The sequence below is a fragment of the Zootoca vivipara genome, chromosome 6 (assembly GCF_963506605.1).
Source record: "Zootoca vivipara chromosome 6, rZooViv1.1, whole genome shotgun sequence".
Lineage (NCBI taxonomy): Eukaryota > Metazoa > Chordata > Lepidosauria > Squamata > Lacertidae > Zootoca > Zootoca vivipara.
The window spans coordinates 50401235-50418150 of record NC_083281.1 but is presented as its reverse complement, the minus strand read 5'-3'; the positions used below and the strand labels follow the sequence as shown (position 1 = coordinate 50418150).

The window sequence follows — 16916 nt, the reverse complement described above, 5'->3', positions numbered from 1 at the left end:
GACTCGCTGCTTGTGCTGTTGCTGGGCGAAGTGCTGGTCAGGATGACTGGGGGAGGCTCCCTGTAGGGAGTCCCCCTGACAGTAGGCTTGCCCCTATTCCACACTTTGCTCTTCCTCAATCCTTTAGACGTTCAGGGGCAAGTCTACCGTATGAACCTGCCTAGCTGTTAAGAAAGTCCTCAGAAGGCCTTCTCTGTGGTCCCCTTCTTTTGGGAGTCTGATGGGTGGCAAACAGAAGGAGGGCTTTAAATTGGAACTACAACTACAGTACTTCTAGCTTTCTCTGTCCTGCCATCAAAGCCTGATCATGACATTTTGCAAAGCCAGGGGAAATAAATTATAGGCCAGTCTTCCCCAACCACCAGATGTTTTGAACACCAAATCCCATCAGACACAGTCAGCATGTCTAGTAGCCAGGGCTGGTGACAGTTATAGTTCAGCTACATTTGGAGGGCACCAGATTAGGGAAGGATAATGTTATTCTAGGCCATGTTATTGAAATAGCTCAATAAGTTACCTGGGGCAGACAATGGGCCATTGATAGATGTGTTTTCCTCATCTTCCTGTTCCACCTTTTTAAGAACCAGAGCAAAGAAAGCAGCAAACCCCAGGACCTGGAAAACAGTTATTGCAGATCTAGAAACATATTTTGGCACAGATAAGCTTAGTGTAAAATATCACATTTTTCTGTGTATAAGGCTATGTGTTGTTGTTGTTGTTGTTGTTTGTTTGTTTTTACCAAAAACAATAGGTTTGAAATTGGGGCTCGTCTTATACACAGGTGTTGCTGAGGGGTGTTTTTTTAATTTGGAGTCCCCCAAAATAATTTGGAGTCGCCCATGTCTTATACATGGAAAAATACGGTATCTATTTCTGACACCTTGCATTGGCAGAAAATATATTGTGTTTTCTAAATGCAGATGAAGCCCGTGAAATATTGGGAAATTTGGCCACCAGGAATCTGTTTCACTCTTTCTGAAGACGGCACAAATGGTATGCCACTGGTTAATGAAGGCAGCCGTGCACATATCAAATTAAGATAATGCATCATTAGAACTATAGTTTCTGAAGGTGCCAGCAATTCTGTAGTTAAACCAATAACTACAATTTGCAGGCTTCTCTTTGTTTGGACTCATGCTTAAAGAGATTTGAAACCAGTTTACGGTACATTTGTAGTATAGACATTAAATTAAAAGATGAAACAAAGCCCCACAGTTCTTCCCACCTATATTTAGATGGCCTCTTGGTACCCTGATTTGGCCTTAGGCTAGGAACAAGCAGATAAAAGCAGATAAATGAAAGTGCATATCCAGAGGCGCCCATAGCATCCCTTCTGCAAGTGGACCACAGAAACAAAACCCTTGGTGAGCAATATCTCCTCTTCATTTCCAAGCCCTGAATATCCTGTTGTGACCATTCACCGACATTCCACTAGTGTGCACACATGTAAATGGAGCCTGTGATTAAAAGGAAGGGCAGTCTTCAGTGGTAGAGTATTTGCTTTGCATGCAGAATCTCCAAGAACGGTTGTGGAAGACCCCTGCTCAAAACCCTGGAGAACCACTGCCTAATGTTCCTAGGGGAGCCTACCTTTAAGGGTTGTGTGATGAAAAGGCTTTCAAAGAAGGAGATGGCCATGGAGATCAGCCACTTGATGGAGTTGTCCTTCCCATAATGCAGCCCATACAGCATTGTGAAGAATCCCGATACGCCGCTGGTGATGGCCACCAGGGACCAGCCAATGAAGACACACCACCGGGGCAGGCCTTTGGGTGTTGGTTCCTTCCTGCCATCTCCGAGAACGCTGGGAGTTGGCGAGCCACTGGTGAAGCAAGAAAGCTGGGCAGTGGGGTCACACGACATATGCAACAGCTCAAAGCAGTGGTGAAAAAAATGCTAAACAAGCATCTTAACTGGGAGGGGCCAGAGTGTTAAATGAAAAAGATAACAAGTGCTTTAAAAGTATCCTACGGATATGGTCCGTGTCATCCCCCAGCCATTCACTCACTGTGTGGCCTTGGATGAAAAAATTGACAGATTAACTATTGAATGTCATATTTTCAAAACAGGGGTTTGAATGGCTGCTTCCTTCGTCCACATTCCATCTTAAAACATCTTAATTCCATCCTGCAAACTCCATGACTTCACATCAGCTAACTCTTTTCTCATTTCCCCCACCTGCTTCCCTCCCCCACTCTGTTTACTGTCTAGCTCAGGGGTAGTCAACCTTTTTATACCTACTGCCCACTAATGAATCTTTCTTGATGGTAAAATTTCCTTACCGCCCACCAGTGCTCGATGGAAGGAGGGTTCAGCTTGTGCCGTAGAACCCCCTACCGCCCACCTAGAATCCTGAAACGCCCACTAGTGGGCAGTGGGGACCAGGTTGACTACCCCTGCCCTAGATTGATGAAGTGTTCTAGTGAACTCAAAAACTTGCATGCTACTTTGTGACATTTTGGTTGGACTGCATCTATTGCTGTTCATACTCAGAGTAGGCCCATTGAAATCAATTGACATGATTAACTTAGGTCTATTCATCTCAGTAGGTCTAGTCTGAGCAAAGCTTAGTTGAGTACAACCCATGGCCCTATGGTGGATTTTTGGCCTCAATTTTCCCTTCCCCAAACTGGGAATAACAGACCTATTTCATAGGAGTCTTGTGAGAAAAAGCCAACAAGATAAAGCTTGTAAATGCTCTTATGTAAGATAAATGCGTGGGCAATGGCATGAGGCCCCGGACCTTCCCCAAACTCATCATTTTACCTCTCGCTGATGGATGCTGCGGAGCACAGCTGGCTTTCCAGGAAGTCCTTCATGTGCCGAACCTGCCTTACAGCCTGGGAGTAGCTTTGTGGGTTCTGGAATCTATGAGGCCCCAACAGCTCCAGCTCCAGCTCCACATGCTGCAGCTGCATGTAGAGGCAGCGGTTGTAGTCTCGATGCTTCAGCCTTTCACCCAGTCCTTTTTCTGGAGTTGGAGTCCTTGTCTTTTCTACAGGGAGGGGAGAACTAAAACTTGTTTGCTTGGAAATTAAAAGAACACAATCATTTGTAACAGCTGTTTGATGGTGGAATGGATTCTCCTTCACGGGAGGCTTTTGAACAGAGGTTGGATGGCTACTTATGGGAGATTCCTTAGCTGTGATTCCTGCATATCATCTCTAACTCACCTTTTCTGTAAACTGGAATGCCCCAAACACAGCAAACTTTCCCCATAGGGAGTTGCTCCACCCCTTGATTGTTTTGGTTGCTCTTTTCCTGAACCTTTCCCAACTTTACACTTTGCTTTCTGAGATAAGGTGGCCAGAACGGTACAAATGCAGTCAAACCATAGATTTGCATAAAGGCATTATGATATTGGCAGTTTTATATTCAGTTATTTTTCTAATCATTCCTAACATGAAAGTTGCTGCTTTTTTCACAGTTGCTGCACACTAGAATCCCAAGGTCTCGTTCCTGGTCAGCCACCAGCAGTTCCAACCCAATGAACATATGTGGGAAATTAAGATTTATTTATTTTTTGCCCCAACAGGCAGCAAAATGTCTCAGGCTGGCCCTGGTGAAGTGTCTCAGAGAGTGAGAATATTAGCTGCTAGGACTGTGTTGCCTGCCAGATGGTTCTGTGTCCTTGGGAGCTGTTATCACCTTCACTTACCGGAATTTTGCCGCATCTGAAATTGCCAGCTTGTAACTTACCTTGTAAATCCACCAAGCCAAGGGTAATGATAATTGGATCATCTTTCTTCTTGCTCTCGTCATAAAATTCCTGTCCAATCCTGTTCTGCTGGCAGATAATGTCCTCAACCAAGGCCAAGAGCTTGTTGATGTCAGTCGATTTGCCAAAATCAGGGTTTGGGGAAGGCAGTGGGGCCTTGAGGGTTTTGAACAAGGAGTTGGCAATTCGCCTGATATCCTGTATGGAATCAAAAGATATGGTGGCAATGGGAGGGAAAATCCAAATTTGCCAAAATTATGAAAATGCCCAATGTCTTGGTTTCATGCAGAAAACAAGCAAGGTTTTCCCCACCTTGATCCAGGCCCAAACCCTAAAAAACCACCCCCTCTCACCTAAAAAGAAAGACGAACAGAATCTTGCATTTAGGGGACATGCTATAGCTCAGTGGTGGGGCACCTGCTCTGCATCCAGAAGGCCCCAGTTTCAATACCCAGCATCTCCAGTTAGGACTGGGAGAGAACCCTGCCTGAAAACACTGTAGAGCAGCTGCCAGTCAGTGTAGACAATACTGTGCTGTATGGACTGTTGCATCTGGCTCAGTATAAAGCAGTTTCCTTTGTTCCTATATACCAGGGACGTCCAACTCCCAATAGACTACAGTGTACTCACGGTATAAAAAAACTGACCGTGCTCTACCCACTGTCATTGGATGGATCAAAGTTGTTGAGCTTCTTGGGAAAACAAAAGCTGTTGAGCTTTTTTGGGAGAGGCAAATTTGTTCAGCTTTTCTTAGGAAGCCAGAGATTGGCCAGTATCTACCAGAAACACCCCGCGATCTACCAGTAGATTGTGATCTACCTGTTGGACGTGCCTGCTATATACCATTTGTAAGGAGGAGAGGGAAGGAGACACTGAGGGAGAGAACAGGGAGGTCTTTATATAAACTTTAATTCCTTTTCCAAAGAAATAAAATGCTGGAGGAGAGGAGTGACTACATATTATCATGATCATGATATTGAGCCTATACTGCTCAAGCATTGTGTCCTTGATTGCACAGGCGCAGTGGAGCCATCAGAGGAGGATTTTGGGGCAGAAATCCCAGGCCCCATTCAGCAGATAGAGGGAAGGCAGTCTGCAAAACCAGAAGGGCAGTTTACCAGATTTTCAAATCAAGAAATACACATTACACTTTGAAGAATGGGGGCGCGTGTGGATAAAATCGTCATGCCCAGAGTCTTGTTTGTTTGTTTATTTAAATTTAGAAGAGTTTATAAACCATTTCATCAGAGTCACCAGTGTCAGGTGGAGCAAGAGGAACATGAAAGCTTGCCTTGTCACCAGGTCAGGCTATTTTGTTCATGTGGGTCAGTATTGTCTGTTCAGACTGGCAGGGTCTCAAACAGAGAACATAGGAAGCTTCCTGATATTTTCAAGACTGACTAGCAGTGGCTTCCAGAGGCAGGAGCTTGTTTTCAGCCCTACCTGCAGATTCCGGGGATTGAAACTGCGACCTTCTGCTTTTGTCCTTCCCTGACCCTTCTAAGTGGAGATGGCACCTTCTGTAGGCAAAGCATGTTTGACTCAGCCTAAGGCAGCTTTGTACAGTCACGTGGCTTGCCTTGATAACAGCCTCCGGAGTGAGTGACACATTCTGGGTAGCTTGGTGCAGAGGTGCAGGCAGGTCAGGCGACACTCGCCCACTTTTCCCTGGTTTCTTCTCTTTCTTAGGCTGAGACCGGATGTTCCTGAAGATCTGGACGATGAGCAAGTTGATGGGGAACATGAGGAGGGAGCTCTCAAAGCCAATCATCACCTCCTGCCATGTGAACTCTATTTTACCTGGCAACATTAGGTAGAAGAGAGGCCTTGCAGTTAGGGATCAGTTATAATTTTCGTTTTCTTTGCATTTTAATGAGAAACTACCTAATATGTACTTCTAGAACAACAGAGTCTTTCTTTCAGGAATGAAAACAAATTCACAGAAAACTGAAGACCGGGATGAAAGTCTTTAGAACTAATATTTTCCTAAACCCATTCTCATCCTGCTTATTCCCTCTACTCTCCACCCTCTTGCAACAGCAACCAGCTAAATTCCTATTAAAGTCCCAGCATTCCAAACATATATGCAACATTCCTCCCTACCAAGCATTCCATACTCCAAGCAAACTATCCTCCTTTCCTAATACAAATCCCAAATGTGGTTCATTACAGAGGCATTTCATTTGCAAAATTTGGGGTGCCAACACTCTGACCTGATGAATCCATGTGCTTTGCTTAAGAAGCTGAGCCGTTCATGGTGGAAAGCTTTTCTAGTAAGCATTTATATAGCAGGTTTCACACATTCAAAGTGCTTCACATGGATATTCTCAGAAATCTTGCCAAAAGCCCTGCAGAATAGGCCAGTATGGTTATTCCCAAATGACCGAAGAAATGAACAAAGTAGCAGCCTGCTTAAAGTCACCTAGTAGCGATGCCAATCCAAAGCAAGAAGAACCCTTCAGATCTATAAAACCCCTTCCTTGTTCAGCATTCCATCTTAGCTCTCACCACAGTTCCAACTCAAGTGGTGAGGATGACATGCAGTTACCTAAATCCATTTTCTGGTCAGCTGGATCCTTAGGCACGCCCCAGAACATGATGCTGGTCAGCATGGTGCACAGAAGCAGGGAGAAGCAGCAGGATACCCTCTGGGCTCGCGTGAAGGAGCTGCGTGGCGAGCGGTTGAAAATGGAGTACCAAATATGCCCATCACGGAAACCCTTTGAGGTCTTCATGAAAAACAGATTGCTGCAGAGGAGCAAAGAAGGTGTCAGGTTGGACCACAAGTAACATTTATTTTAATAGAAACCTAGTCTGAAGAGCAGCTAAAACTTAAGACTGTTTTGTGGATACATGGCTTCATGACAACACAGACAAATGAAACCACCAGAGTCGCATAAATCATTCTGGTCTGACTTGTAGTCTTCACCCTGTTAATAAACTCCAGCTGGGTGGGGAGCACCTGTCTTCCCAGACTGGCCCCTGGCTTGTTGTTCTCCTGCACCTAGGGAGAAACGACCTCCAGCCAGAGGGGGCCAGGGAGTGGGGAGAAGACCTTCCGCCTCCTTCTGTAAGTTTTACTAACTAGTCATTTGTATGGCAACAAACCTATACTTGGCCAATTCTTCAGTCATGCAAAAAGATGTTTAACAGTCTTGGTGGCCATTAACTTAACCGCTTCAGTAGTTCCTTCCACTCTAGAACCATAATTTACAGATATAAAGCTACAGGCTTGCAGGGGACACAAAGATGGCATTCATACCAACCCCACTACCCTATGAATTTACACAAACACACACAAACACAAACTTCTGCATTACCTACAAAACCCATGTGCAAGGGAATCTCTACTTCATAACAAGTGGAAGCATTTCTGGTAGGGCCAAAGCAGCCAGAGGAAACTGCTCCTTCTGGTCCAGCCTAACATACCTGAACTGCGTCATATCTTCCTCAGTAGCTATGGGGAACACTTTATCTAGGACACAATCTCCGACATCAATGGCTAGCCAAGAGTTGCAGAGGAAATACCATTTCTGATCGGTGGCCACATCATGAACCAGCACACGGTTCACATACCTGTGAACAAAAACAACAGAAAGAAGCTAGAGGCACTGCCTTGGGACAGGTTCGCACAACACAAGTGTACCAGAGCCTCCATTGCAGTATTGTGTGCCATGGGTGGTTGTTCTTATGCAATTGGGCACCCTAGCCAATCCACTCTTGACCATGATTTACCAAGCCAACTTCACCCCTCTCCCTCTCAGTTACCGGCAGCAACCTCCACATTGGGAAAACAGGTAAGCAGTGTCTCCTGACCCGGCTCTGCCTCAGTGACTGCTACTGCCCATGGTGGAGCTCAGAATCCAGCCTATCAGCTGGCTCCTCTTTCCCAGCCCTAGTTTAAAGGGTGCCCCTTGCATACCAGGACGGGCTGCCTCCTGAATTGTCATGCCACAGCCGGATGCTCTGCAGTTCCCCGAGAGGAAACAGTGTACACAGTAGGAAGACATCCACTCCTCCTCGCTCAAAGACTGGCATGTCGGGGTCCACCAGGTGGTGTGGCTCACTCTCCCCTTCCTGGCCGTACAAGGTCAGAGTCACCTGGAATAGCAATTGTTCATGCTTGTACTTGCAGGCCACCAAATCCTGAGCTGTGAATAGGTGTCTGAACGGAGCAAATGCATGAACACGTCCAGGGGCTGTTTCACTATTTACTGATTTATGATTTGCATTTATAGGCTCCAGGGTTTCAGGCACGAGCTACAGCTCCTTACCCATGTGCATCAATGCCCAGGACCCCATTGGTACCTTGGAGGTTGTAGCTGAGCCTCGACGGTGTCCAGTAAAAACAGTCACCAGGTAGCGATACTGAGCAAAGGGGTCGTTGTCCTCCAACACCATTATCTTCACCTGGAGATTTTATGGCAGCATCAGCAAAGACATGCAAATGATGAATGAAAATATGTAATGCAGGGAAGAAGAGAATGATTACTAGATCTGAATTTACGATGTTCCTGGAAATAGGACCAGGTGTGGGTTGTTGTTTTTTTGCTGAGGAATGAACTCCGATTCCCCACCACACCCCATAATTTATTCACACCTCAAAGGAAACACATAGGGTCTTCAAATGGAATGCTGGTTACCTCTTCATCTTTGCACCACTTCAAAAATACTGTATATTCCTGCGTATAAGACTACTTTTTAACCCAGGGAAATCTTCTCAAAAGTCAGGGGTCGTCTTATATGCCAGGTCGTATTTCTTATACGGCGAGTATATCCCAAACTCTATATTTTAACTGGAAAAGTTGGGGGGTTGCCTTATATGCCCAGTCGTCTTATATATTTTAAAAATATTTCTTAACTACCCTTCATCAAGAGATTTCAGAGCAGTTTAAAGAAGTATGAAAACAAGTCATATACAAAGGCACAGCTCTATGTAACAAGTACAAAAATGTGCCGAAAAGGCACAAGACTGTAACATCAACATAATGAGAGGAAGTTTACGATCAAGTAGACGAAAGTCCATTACAATTGCAAAGTGTACATTTCAGCAAGGATGACAAAGAGCCACACAGTGGAAAAAGATTTATTATTGTATAGTCGTACCTTGGTTCTGGAATACCTTGTGACTCGAATGTTTTGGCTCCTGAACGCTGCAAACCCGGAAGTGAGTGTTTCGGTTTGCGGACGTTTTTTGGAAGCTAAACATCCAACGCGGCTGACGTGGCTTCCAATTGAGTGCAGGAAGCTCCTGCAGCCAATTGGAAGCCGTGCCTTGGTTTCATTTTTGGAAGTTGAACAGACTTCTGGAATGGACTCCGAGAACCAAGGTACCACTATACTGAAGAATGCTCAATTGAAGAATCTCTAAGCAACCAACAGCTTCAAGATAATGTCTTGTTTCACACATCTTTCTCAGGTGATAACAGCTTCATATTGCGGGAGAAAAGTTCTAACTGAGAACAAGACTTACTTTGGCATCATCTTGGATGTCTTTTCTTCTGGCCCAGATCAGAACCAGCAGGTACACGAGGAAGATGCTGCCCACAGTTGTCACCACCACAGGGTTGTCCACAAAGGTGGCAAACAACTCCACCGTTCTGCTGACGTCGATGGAGTTTGGCATCACAAAGAAGGAGCTCCCAAAGAATGTCAGGTGGTTGCAGAGACACTGAGTGCCATTGGGGTTTGTTTTGGGGCCAACCTGCAAGCCAAGGAATAGTTGTCTTTATGACCACCTATCTATCCCTACATTCCTATAAGAATCCAAAAACACCCACTCACAAGCTTGTGACTTTGTGCAAACCTTGTGAGTAGATTTTTTTTCCCTTACAGGAATGGAGGAAGCTCCCTTATCCTGAGCCATACTATTGTTCTGCCTAGCTCAGTACAGTCTACTCTGACTGGCAGTGGTTCTTCAAGGTTCCAGGCAGAAGCCTCCCTCTGCCCTACCTGGAGATGCCAGGGACTGAACCTGGGACCTTCTGCATGCTAGGCAGATGCTCTACCACTAGGCTGCGTTGCTTCCCCAAATTTCATGGCTCAGGATGCCCCTCCACTGCACTGTCTACTCACGTGGCATCCATAGCTGTTCCAGTTCCCTTGGTGCTCATCCCAGAATACACATTGGGAGACAAAGCAAGTGACAGAAACGTTTATGTCATGGGTGGCCATGGAATCCAGTTCTGTTTCTGGTCTCACAATGAAATAGTAGGTCCCTTCTCCAAAAATAAGGTCTTCTGGGTGAAGGATCCAGGAATATACAACATCTGGAACAGATGAGGTTGAGCTGAAGTCTAGGGAAGTATGATCATATTAAGCAATATTAAGCAATGCTTATTTCTTTATTTATAACATTTTTACGCTGCTCTGCAGCCCGGATGGTTAAAACGCGGCTTTGAACCATTAACAAGAGACCACAAAGGTTTTATAAGTCATGATTAAAAGTCTACTAAAAAGATTAACAGGTTGTTCTTAGGGGGAAAGGTTGTAACATAAGAAAGGCGTAGCTGCCAAGTTATCCCCTTTTTTAAGGGATTTTCCCTTATGCTGAATAGGCTTCCTTGCGAGAAAAGGGAAAACTTGGCAGCTATGAAGAAAGGTTACACGTACACATTGCAAACCCCATATGGACCAATAAGAGTCCAGTGGAATAAAGAGGTTAAATGCACCCAGCTTTTCCTCAGACTAAACAGCCTCCCAATATAACATTCTCTCTAAAGAATCTTGCATTAGACTTGCAGCTCCTCCTCCTTTTTTGGAATGCTGTCTTCCTTGTCATTGGGACACTCACTTTACCACCTTCCAATTGGTTTCCCAGACAAGTAAGGTTTTATAAACAAACCCCTTAATTCTCAAACTAACCTGCATGCAAGATTTTTAGTTTTTTATGCAGGCTTACATCACCCTTTGGTTGATGAGCAAGCAACCAGACCTCTATCAGAGTGTTTATTTTTACCTCTTGAATTTCTGTTGAGAGGAAGGCGTGTCATCAATTCATAGTCAGTCTCGTTGGGGTGATAGCCGTATCCCAAATATAGGATAAGTGGAATGTCTTGGTCCAGCTGTAGATGGATCACTAGAGATGCATTTACGGAAGTCACATTGACTTGGAGAGCACTGAAGTTTCCCAGATTCAACACACTCAGGTCATTGTCGGTTGCTGAATTCCTTGGCAGCATTATCTGCGTTTAACGTCAACAATTCAATTCTGGAAATGCCCCCAAACCCTGAGAAATTTTTTAAAAAACCTATGCTGTCATCAAGCAGGGAGACCCAGCTGAAGTATAAATGCAAGTGTGTGTGTGTGTGTGTGTTTATATATTACATTTCTACCCCCCCTTCTTTCTATGGAACTCCAGATGTCTTTAATGGGGTTTCCCCTTCCCAGTCGGTCTTAAGCCAAGCATTGACCAGATTCAGACTTGTTTGGCTTCAGCAAGGTGCCTGCATCAATACCTTTAAACAGAGCTCTCCAAAATGTGTGTCGCAACAGAGTAGTATGCTGGCTGCAATGTGCAGGTGTGTTGCGTAAATGTTCCCTGTGCTCCTCCTGGGGCTGGAAACAGGTCAATTTAACCTCCGATTTCCTAGTAAAACTGAATCACTGTGTCACGAGATGATGCATAACTAAGAAGTGTGCCACCAACATGAAAAGTTTGGAAAGCTCTACCTTAAGACCATGTCTTGGATGCTGTGGTTAACCTGTGGACCTCCAGATGGTGCTGGACTACAACTCCCATCACCCTGACCATAGGCCAGAGGCGGGGAACTGTGGTTTGTAGTCTACTAAGTCTTGCTTTTAAATTAATAGATCTTCATTAATAATGTCCACTAATTTCCATGGCTTTATTCTAAGTAAGACTAATGTTGGATGTGCTTGATGGGCTGGGCTTTCCCCCTCATCACAATACCGTTAGTAATGATGAATGAATGAACTGGCCTATTTTTTTAGAAAAGCACATGTTCCTGCCCTACAGAAATGCGCAAGGAAAATTACCTCAATGTCTTCTGTAAGGTTCTTAACCGGAATAACCAGTCCATCTAGGCTGGTGAGGGAGAGGCCTCCCACAGCACCATGGATATCAAAGCTGTCACTTGCGGAAAAGGGGTTCACAGACAAGCTCACCATCTACAGGAAGAGATTTTTAAGCACCAAAAAGATTTGATCAGAGAACTGTAGAGTTGGTAGGGACCTCACAACCCCACCACAATGCAAATGACTATCCAAACGTTGTTTAAAAACCTCCAATATACTACTACTGCAACAACTTCTTCTTCTACTACTACTACTACTACTTATTATTATTATTATTATTACTTGCTAGTTGCTTGTTACACAGATGTCTCCAAGCAACTTCCAGCATTTTAAAAAACATTAAGTAAAATATAATATAAACACATTTATACAAAACCATATGAAATTCCTACAAAATACAAATGCATAAAAAATTCTGCTGCTGCTTCACTTCTTCTTTGCCTCTCAAAGCACCCGAACTTTTTCTTTAGTATTCTTTTTCTGTACTTAGCCTTATAAAATGTACTTCCTATTTCTATTTGTTCTAGTTCCCTACACCTTTCCTCCCCCCCCCTTTCCCACCCTTTATAGGGCAGGTGGGGAACAGGTGGGTCAGTTTCTGTAGTCCCATTGTTTATGTTGTTATTAAAGCCAATAAAAGCCTAAATAAGAAATGAAGAAAATGAATTCCCAGAGCAAGCTAAAGCGCAGTAAAAACGCGACACTTGCCCTGATGTCCACTGTCTCGTCTCTGTCTCCTGAGATGCTGAGAGAAGAGGCAGAGGGCAGAGTGAAGCTGGCAGAGCTGGAGTCAGAGATATGAATGGATGTGCTGTCTGCGCTGTCCGTCTGCAACCTTTCCAGAGAAAAAAGTCAGAAAAGATGAAAGCAAAGAAGACAAAAAACACAGAAGTAGGAACCAAAACATAGGAAGTTGCTTTATACCAAGTCAGACCATTGGTTCATCTAGCTCAGTATTGTCTACACTGACTGGCAGTGGCTCTCCAGAGTTTCAGGCAGGTTTCTCTCAGCCCTAGCTAGAGATGCTGGGGGTTGGATCCAGGACCTCCTGCATACAATGCAGAAGGCATAGGAGGCGGCCTTAAACCAAGTCAGACTATTGCTCCATCTAGCTCTATATTGTCTTCATCACAGGTGGGCAACCTTTCTTAGCCTGAGGACTACATTTCCTTCTGGGTAACCTTGTTTGACTCCAATCTTTCAACTGACTTACAAATGAAACACTCCCCACTGGAAAATTCAAAGTCATTTTTGTTGTTGGGGTTGCTGCTTTGCCACATAGTCAATGGGATGCTAGTTGCTGCAGTTATGCTACATTTTTCCTGGAAGGTGATGAAAAAGCAGTATAGCAAAATCTGTTTACCGGTTGATGTACATGGCCGCAGAAGGGGCTGTGAGCACCATGGGTTCATTGTCAGGCAACTTCCCAATCAAGAGAGCACTCTGGAGGTTTTCAATGGTGTTTAGAAGCTGCAGTGACACCAAACTCTATGAAGAAGAAAGAAACCACACTCTGAACCGTCTTCCTTTAGGGGTTCCACAGCTGGTGCCTCCCACTATTCCTCTGTGTGTCCAGCCAGTCCAGGACACCCTTCCATAGCCACAATATGCTATAATATATACACTTTTGCCTGCCATAGGTCTTTGACCTTTCGTAGTTAAGCGCCCACCTGTGCAGTCTCTGGTGCAGCAGAATCCTCTGTCCCATTCCGCACAGCAGCTTCAAGGACGTTGCTCACTGCATTGAACAGGTAGCCGGCAGCCTCCTTGCGCTTCAGGTCATCTTCGCCATCTTCAGCATTCACAATCAGCAAGGATTCACTGACATCCTTCAAAGTATTGCCAGCTTCCACCTGAACGAGAAAAGAGGCCTCTAAGCGCACGTAGCCCTCCAGGCTAAAGAGAACAAACCAGCAGGTGTTTCATAGCTCCCTTCTTCCCAAATTCAGGCGATAAGCAAATGACCTCTCACAAACCCACTGTAGATTGGTGAGGGCCCTCTGCCAGGGGGTACTCGACATACACACGTTCCGCTCCCATCCAATGAAACTGAACATTGGGAGAGTCAGGACCAAGAAAAGGAAGCCTTTCACACAGTGCATAGTTAAACTATGGAATCTGTTCCCACAAAAAGCTGTGATGGTGGACACCTATTTGAATGGTTTTAAAAGACTAGGCAAATTCATAGAGGATAAAGCTATCAAGGGCTACTAGGCATGGTGGCTATGTTCTACCTCCACTGTCGGAGGCAGTATGTTACTGATAATACTAGTTGCTGAGAATCACAGGTGGGGAGAGGACTGTTGGCTCCTGGTTAGCCAATATGAGAACAGGATTTTGGACTAGGCAGTCCTTTGGCCTGACCCAGCAAGGGTCTTCTTATGTTTGGTACAAGGTGGAGGGTTCCATTCAATTCAATTCACACAATTCAAAGTGTTGGTGCTGACCTTTAAAGCCCTAAAGGCGAGAAGTCAAGTTACAGGGAACCAGGCAGAGGGCCTTCTTGGTAGTGGCACCCGCCCTATGGAACGCCTTCCCACCAGATGTCAAAGAGAAAAACAACTACCAGACTTTTAGGAGACATCTGAAGGCAGCCCTGATTAGGGAAGCTTTTAATGTTTAATAGATTATTGTATTTTAATGTTTTGCTAGAAGCCGCCCAGAGTGGCTGGGGAAACCCAGCCAGATGGGCAGGGTATAAATAATAAATTTATTATTATTATTATTATTCCATCAGTCATAGGTGTGTTCCTTTTCCTGTGAAATTTCTGTCCCACTCCAGTTGTCTAAGGCCACCAAAGAGGTGACCGACAGTTTTATAAGTACTGCCTTTCTCTAAGAATTAATCATAGAATAGTTCCTTCAATTTCCCTCCCTCCACCCCACTTTCAACCCCCCTAACCAGTCTGTTAAAAGCACCCCTAATCTCAGATTCTCACATTGTCAATACATGAGTTGCCTCTTTGCATGGACCACACGCAGTTATGAAGAAATGCACATCGCCCAGACACTCACCTGTGCAGAGGAAGAGAGCTCTTCACTCCTGTAAGTGATTTCTTTGAGCACCTCTGACATCTTAAGAGCCGTCTGCATTGATGTTACATTTACACCAGAAAGGGTTGTCAGCATCAGCTCTCGCAGCTGGGGATGCAAAGACAGATCATTAGAGACCATAGAAATACTGGTTATTGATGGTCGTGTTTCTAATAGACCCTGGCAGGGCAGAACAGGATCAGCTAGTACAGAAGTTGCCAAGCTTTCTAGGTCCATGGGCACATTTGGATTTTTGAGTGAGTGCCGTGGGTACCATCCACTCTGATCACTTCCCTCTATCTCCCCCTGGATCACGCCCCCCCTACCGAACACACAAAAAGAGAAAGTGCAGAGACACATTTCACATTTCCATGTGATCTGACTAAAACATCAGATCCAGTAGAATTAACCTGAACCTTGAAAAGCACATAGTGGGGAAATCAGAAAGTGGCAAAGGGTGTCCCTTCCATCTTCCTCCTCTATGTACTTTTCAAGCAAGAAAATGCTAATCACCCTGGCCACTAAAGGATCAGGTGGACAGTGAAATTGGGGGCTCAGAGTTTCATAGGCACCAGACGAAGACCTCAGGAACACCACTGCATCTGGAGGCTGCACACTGGTGACCCTGTGATTTGCAACATGCTACTGATGCAGGTGGTGCTGTGGTCTAAACCACAGAGCCTAGGGCTTGCTGATCAGAAGGTTGGTGGTTCGAATCCCCACCACAGGGTGAGCTCCCGTTGTTCGGTCCCAGCTCCTGCCCACCTAGCAGTTCGAAAGCATGTCAAAGTGCAAGTAGATAAATAGATACCGCTCCGGCGGGAAGGTAAACAGCATTTCCGTGCGCTACTCTGGTTTGCCAGTAGCAGCTTAGTCATGCTAGCCACATGACCCGGAAGCTACCGTGTTTCTCCTAAAATAAGACACGTCTTATATTCATTTTTCCTATAAAAAACCACATCGCGGCTTATTTTCGGGGGATGTCTTTTTTTTTAATTAAGCATGGTACAGCATTGTTACCTTAACTATGGTACGGGGCTTTCTTGCGCCGCCCGCTGAGCCCACTGCTGGGTCCCTGGGCTTGACGCGGTGCGCCGTGGCGTTGCTGGGGCTGCTGCCGGCTCCTGCCGGCTGCTGCGGCTTCGCGCGCCGCCCGCTGAGCCCACTGCTGGGTCCCGGGGCTTGACGCGGTGTGGCGCGGTGTTGCTGGGGCTGCTGCCGGCTCCTGCCGGCTGCTGCGTCTTCGCGCGCCGCCCGCTGAGCCCACTGCTGGGTCCCGGGGCTTGAAGCGGTGCGGCGCGGCGTTGCTGGGGCTGCTGCCGGCTCCTGCCGGCTGCTGCGTCTTCGCGCGCCGCCCGCTGAGCCCACTGCTGGGTCCCGGGGCTTGAAGCGGTGCGGCGCGGCGTTGCTGGGGCTGCTGCCGGCTCCTGCTGAGTCGGGGGTCGCCTCTCACCGGATCCTGCTGTGTCGGGGGTCGGCGAGCGCTGCGCCTCTAGCCGCGTCCCGCTGTGTCGGGGCTTCCTGTGGCTCGCGCTACACCGCTCGCCGGGTCCCGCTGGTTCGGGGATTGGCACAGCGCGCTGTTGCCGGCTCTCCTGGGTCGGCCCTCGTGGGGTCCTGCTTGGTCTGGGCTCAGCGCGCTGTCCTGCTGGTCGGCTCTCGGGAGGTCCTGCTGCAGCTCTTGCCGGCTCCTGGTCAGTCTGGACTCCACGTGGGACACGCTGCTGGGCGATTTGGTGGGGCAGGAACATCCGTTTCCGGGCGCCGACAGGAAACTTCCTTTTCCTTTTCCTCTTCCTCTTCCTTGGCACCATCCCGACCTGCCCCCCCCCGCCTTATTTTCGGGGGATGTCTTATATTTATTCTTCTAATAAAAAGCCTGACATGGCTTATTTTTGAGGACCGTCTTATTTTGGGAGAAACACGGTATATGCAGACAAACACCGGCTCCCTCAGCCTATAGAGCGAGATGAGCGCCGCAACCCCAGAGTCAGACACAACTGGACCTAACAGTCATTTACCTTTTTACTGAATATCATAGGATGGTGACTCCAAAATGGGCATTTTCAGCTGTTGCCCTTGTTCTGTGGAATGTCTGTCCCCCAGCCATACATAAAGCATCTCCTC

At 46.2% G+C, this 16916-nt stretch overlaps 1 protein-coding gene across 2 annotated transcripts in view; it reads right to left on the bottom strand.

Moving 5' to 3' along the window:
* The window catches only part of LOC118087369 (polycystin-1-like protein 2), a 55284-nt gene that overhangs the window by 13984 nt on the left and 24384 nt on the right, over positions 1-16916 (bottom strand). Inside the window, exons 17-33 of one of the 2 annotated variants that reach the window (XM_035119945.2) lie at positions 14772-14897; positions 13427-13609; positions 13120-13244; positions 12465-12591; positions 11718-11849; positions 10677-10902; positions 9794-10014; positions 9192-9422; positions 8027-8128; positions 7641-7819; positions 7148-7294; positions 6267-6466; positions 5298-5518; positions 3700-3916; positions 2767-2995; positions 1591-1822; positions 518-614 (exon numbers count right to left, since the gene is read on the bottom strand). In XM_035119945.2, coding sequence (XP_034975836.2) covers positions 518-614; positions 1591-1822; positions 2767-2995; positions 3700-3916; positions 5298-5518; positions 6267-6466; positions 7148-7294; positions 7641-7819; positions 8027-8128; positions 9192-9422; positions 9794-10014; positions 10677-10902; positions 11718-11849; positions 12465-12591; positions 13120-13244; positions 13427-13609; positions 14772-14897 — 2995 coding nt within the window. The remainder of the gene's footprint in view (positions 1-517; positions 615-1590; positions 1823-2766; positions 2996-3699; positions 3917-5297; positions 5519-6266; positions 6467-7147; positions 7295-7640; positions 7820-8026; positions 8129-9191; positions 9423-9793; positions 10015-10676; positions 10903-11717; positions 11850-12464; positions 12592-13119; positions 13245-13426; positions 13610-14771; positions 14898-16916) is intronic. The other variant, XM_035119947.2, reaches the window with a different exon arrangement.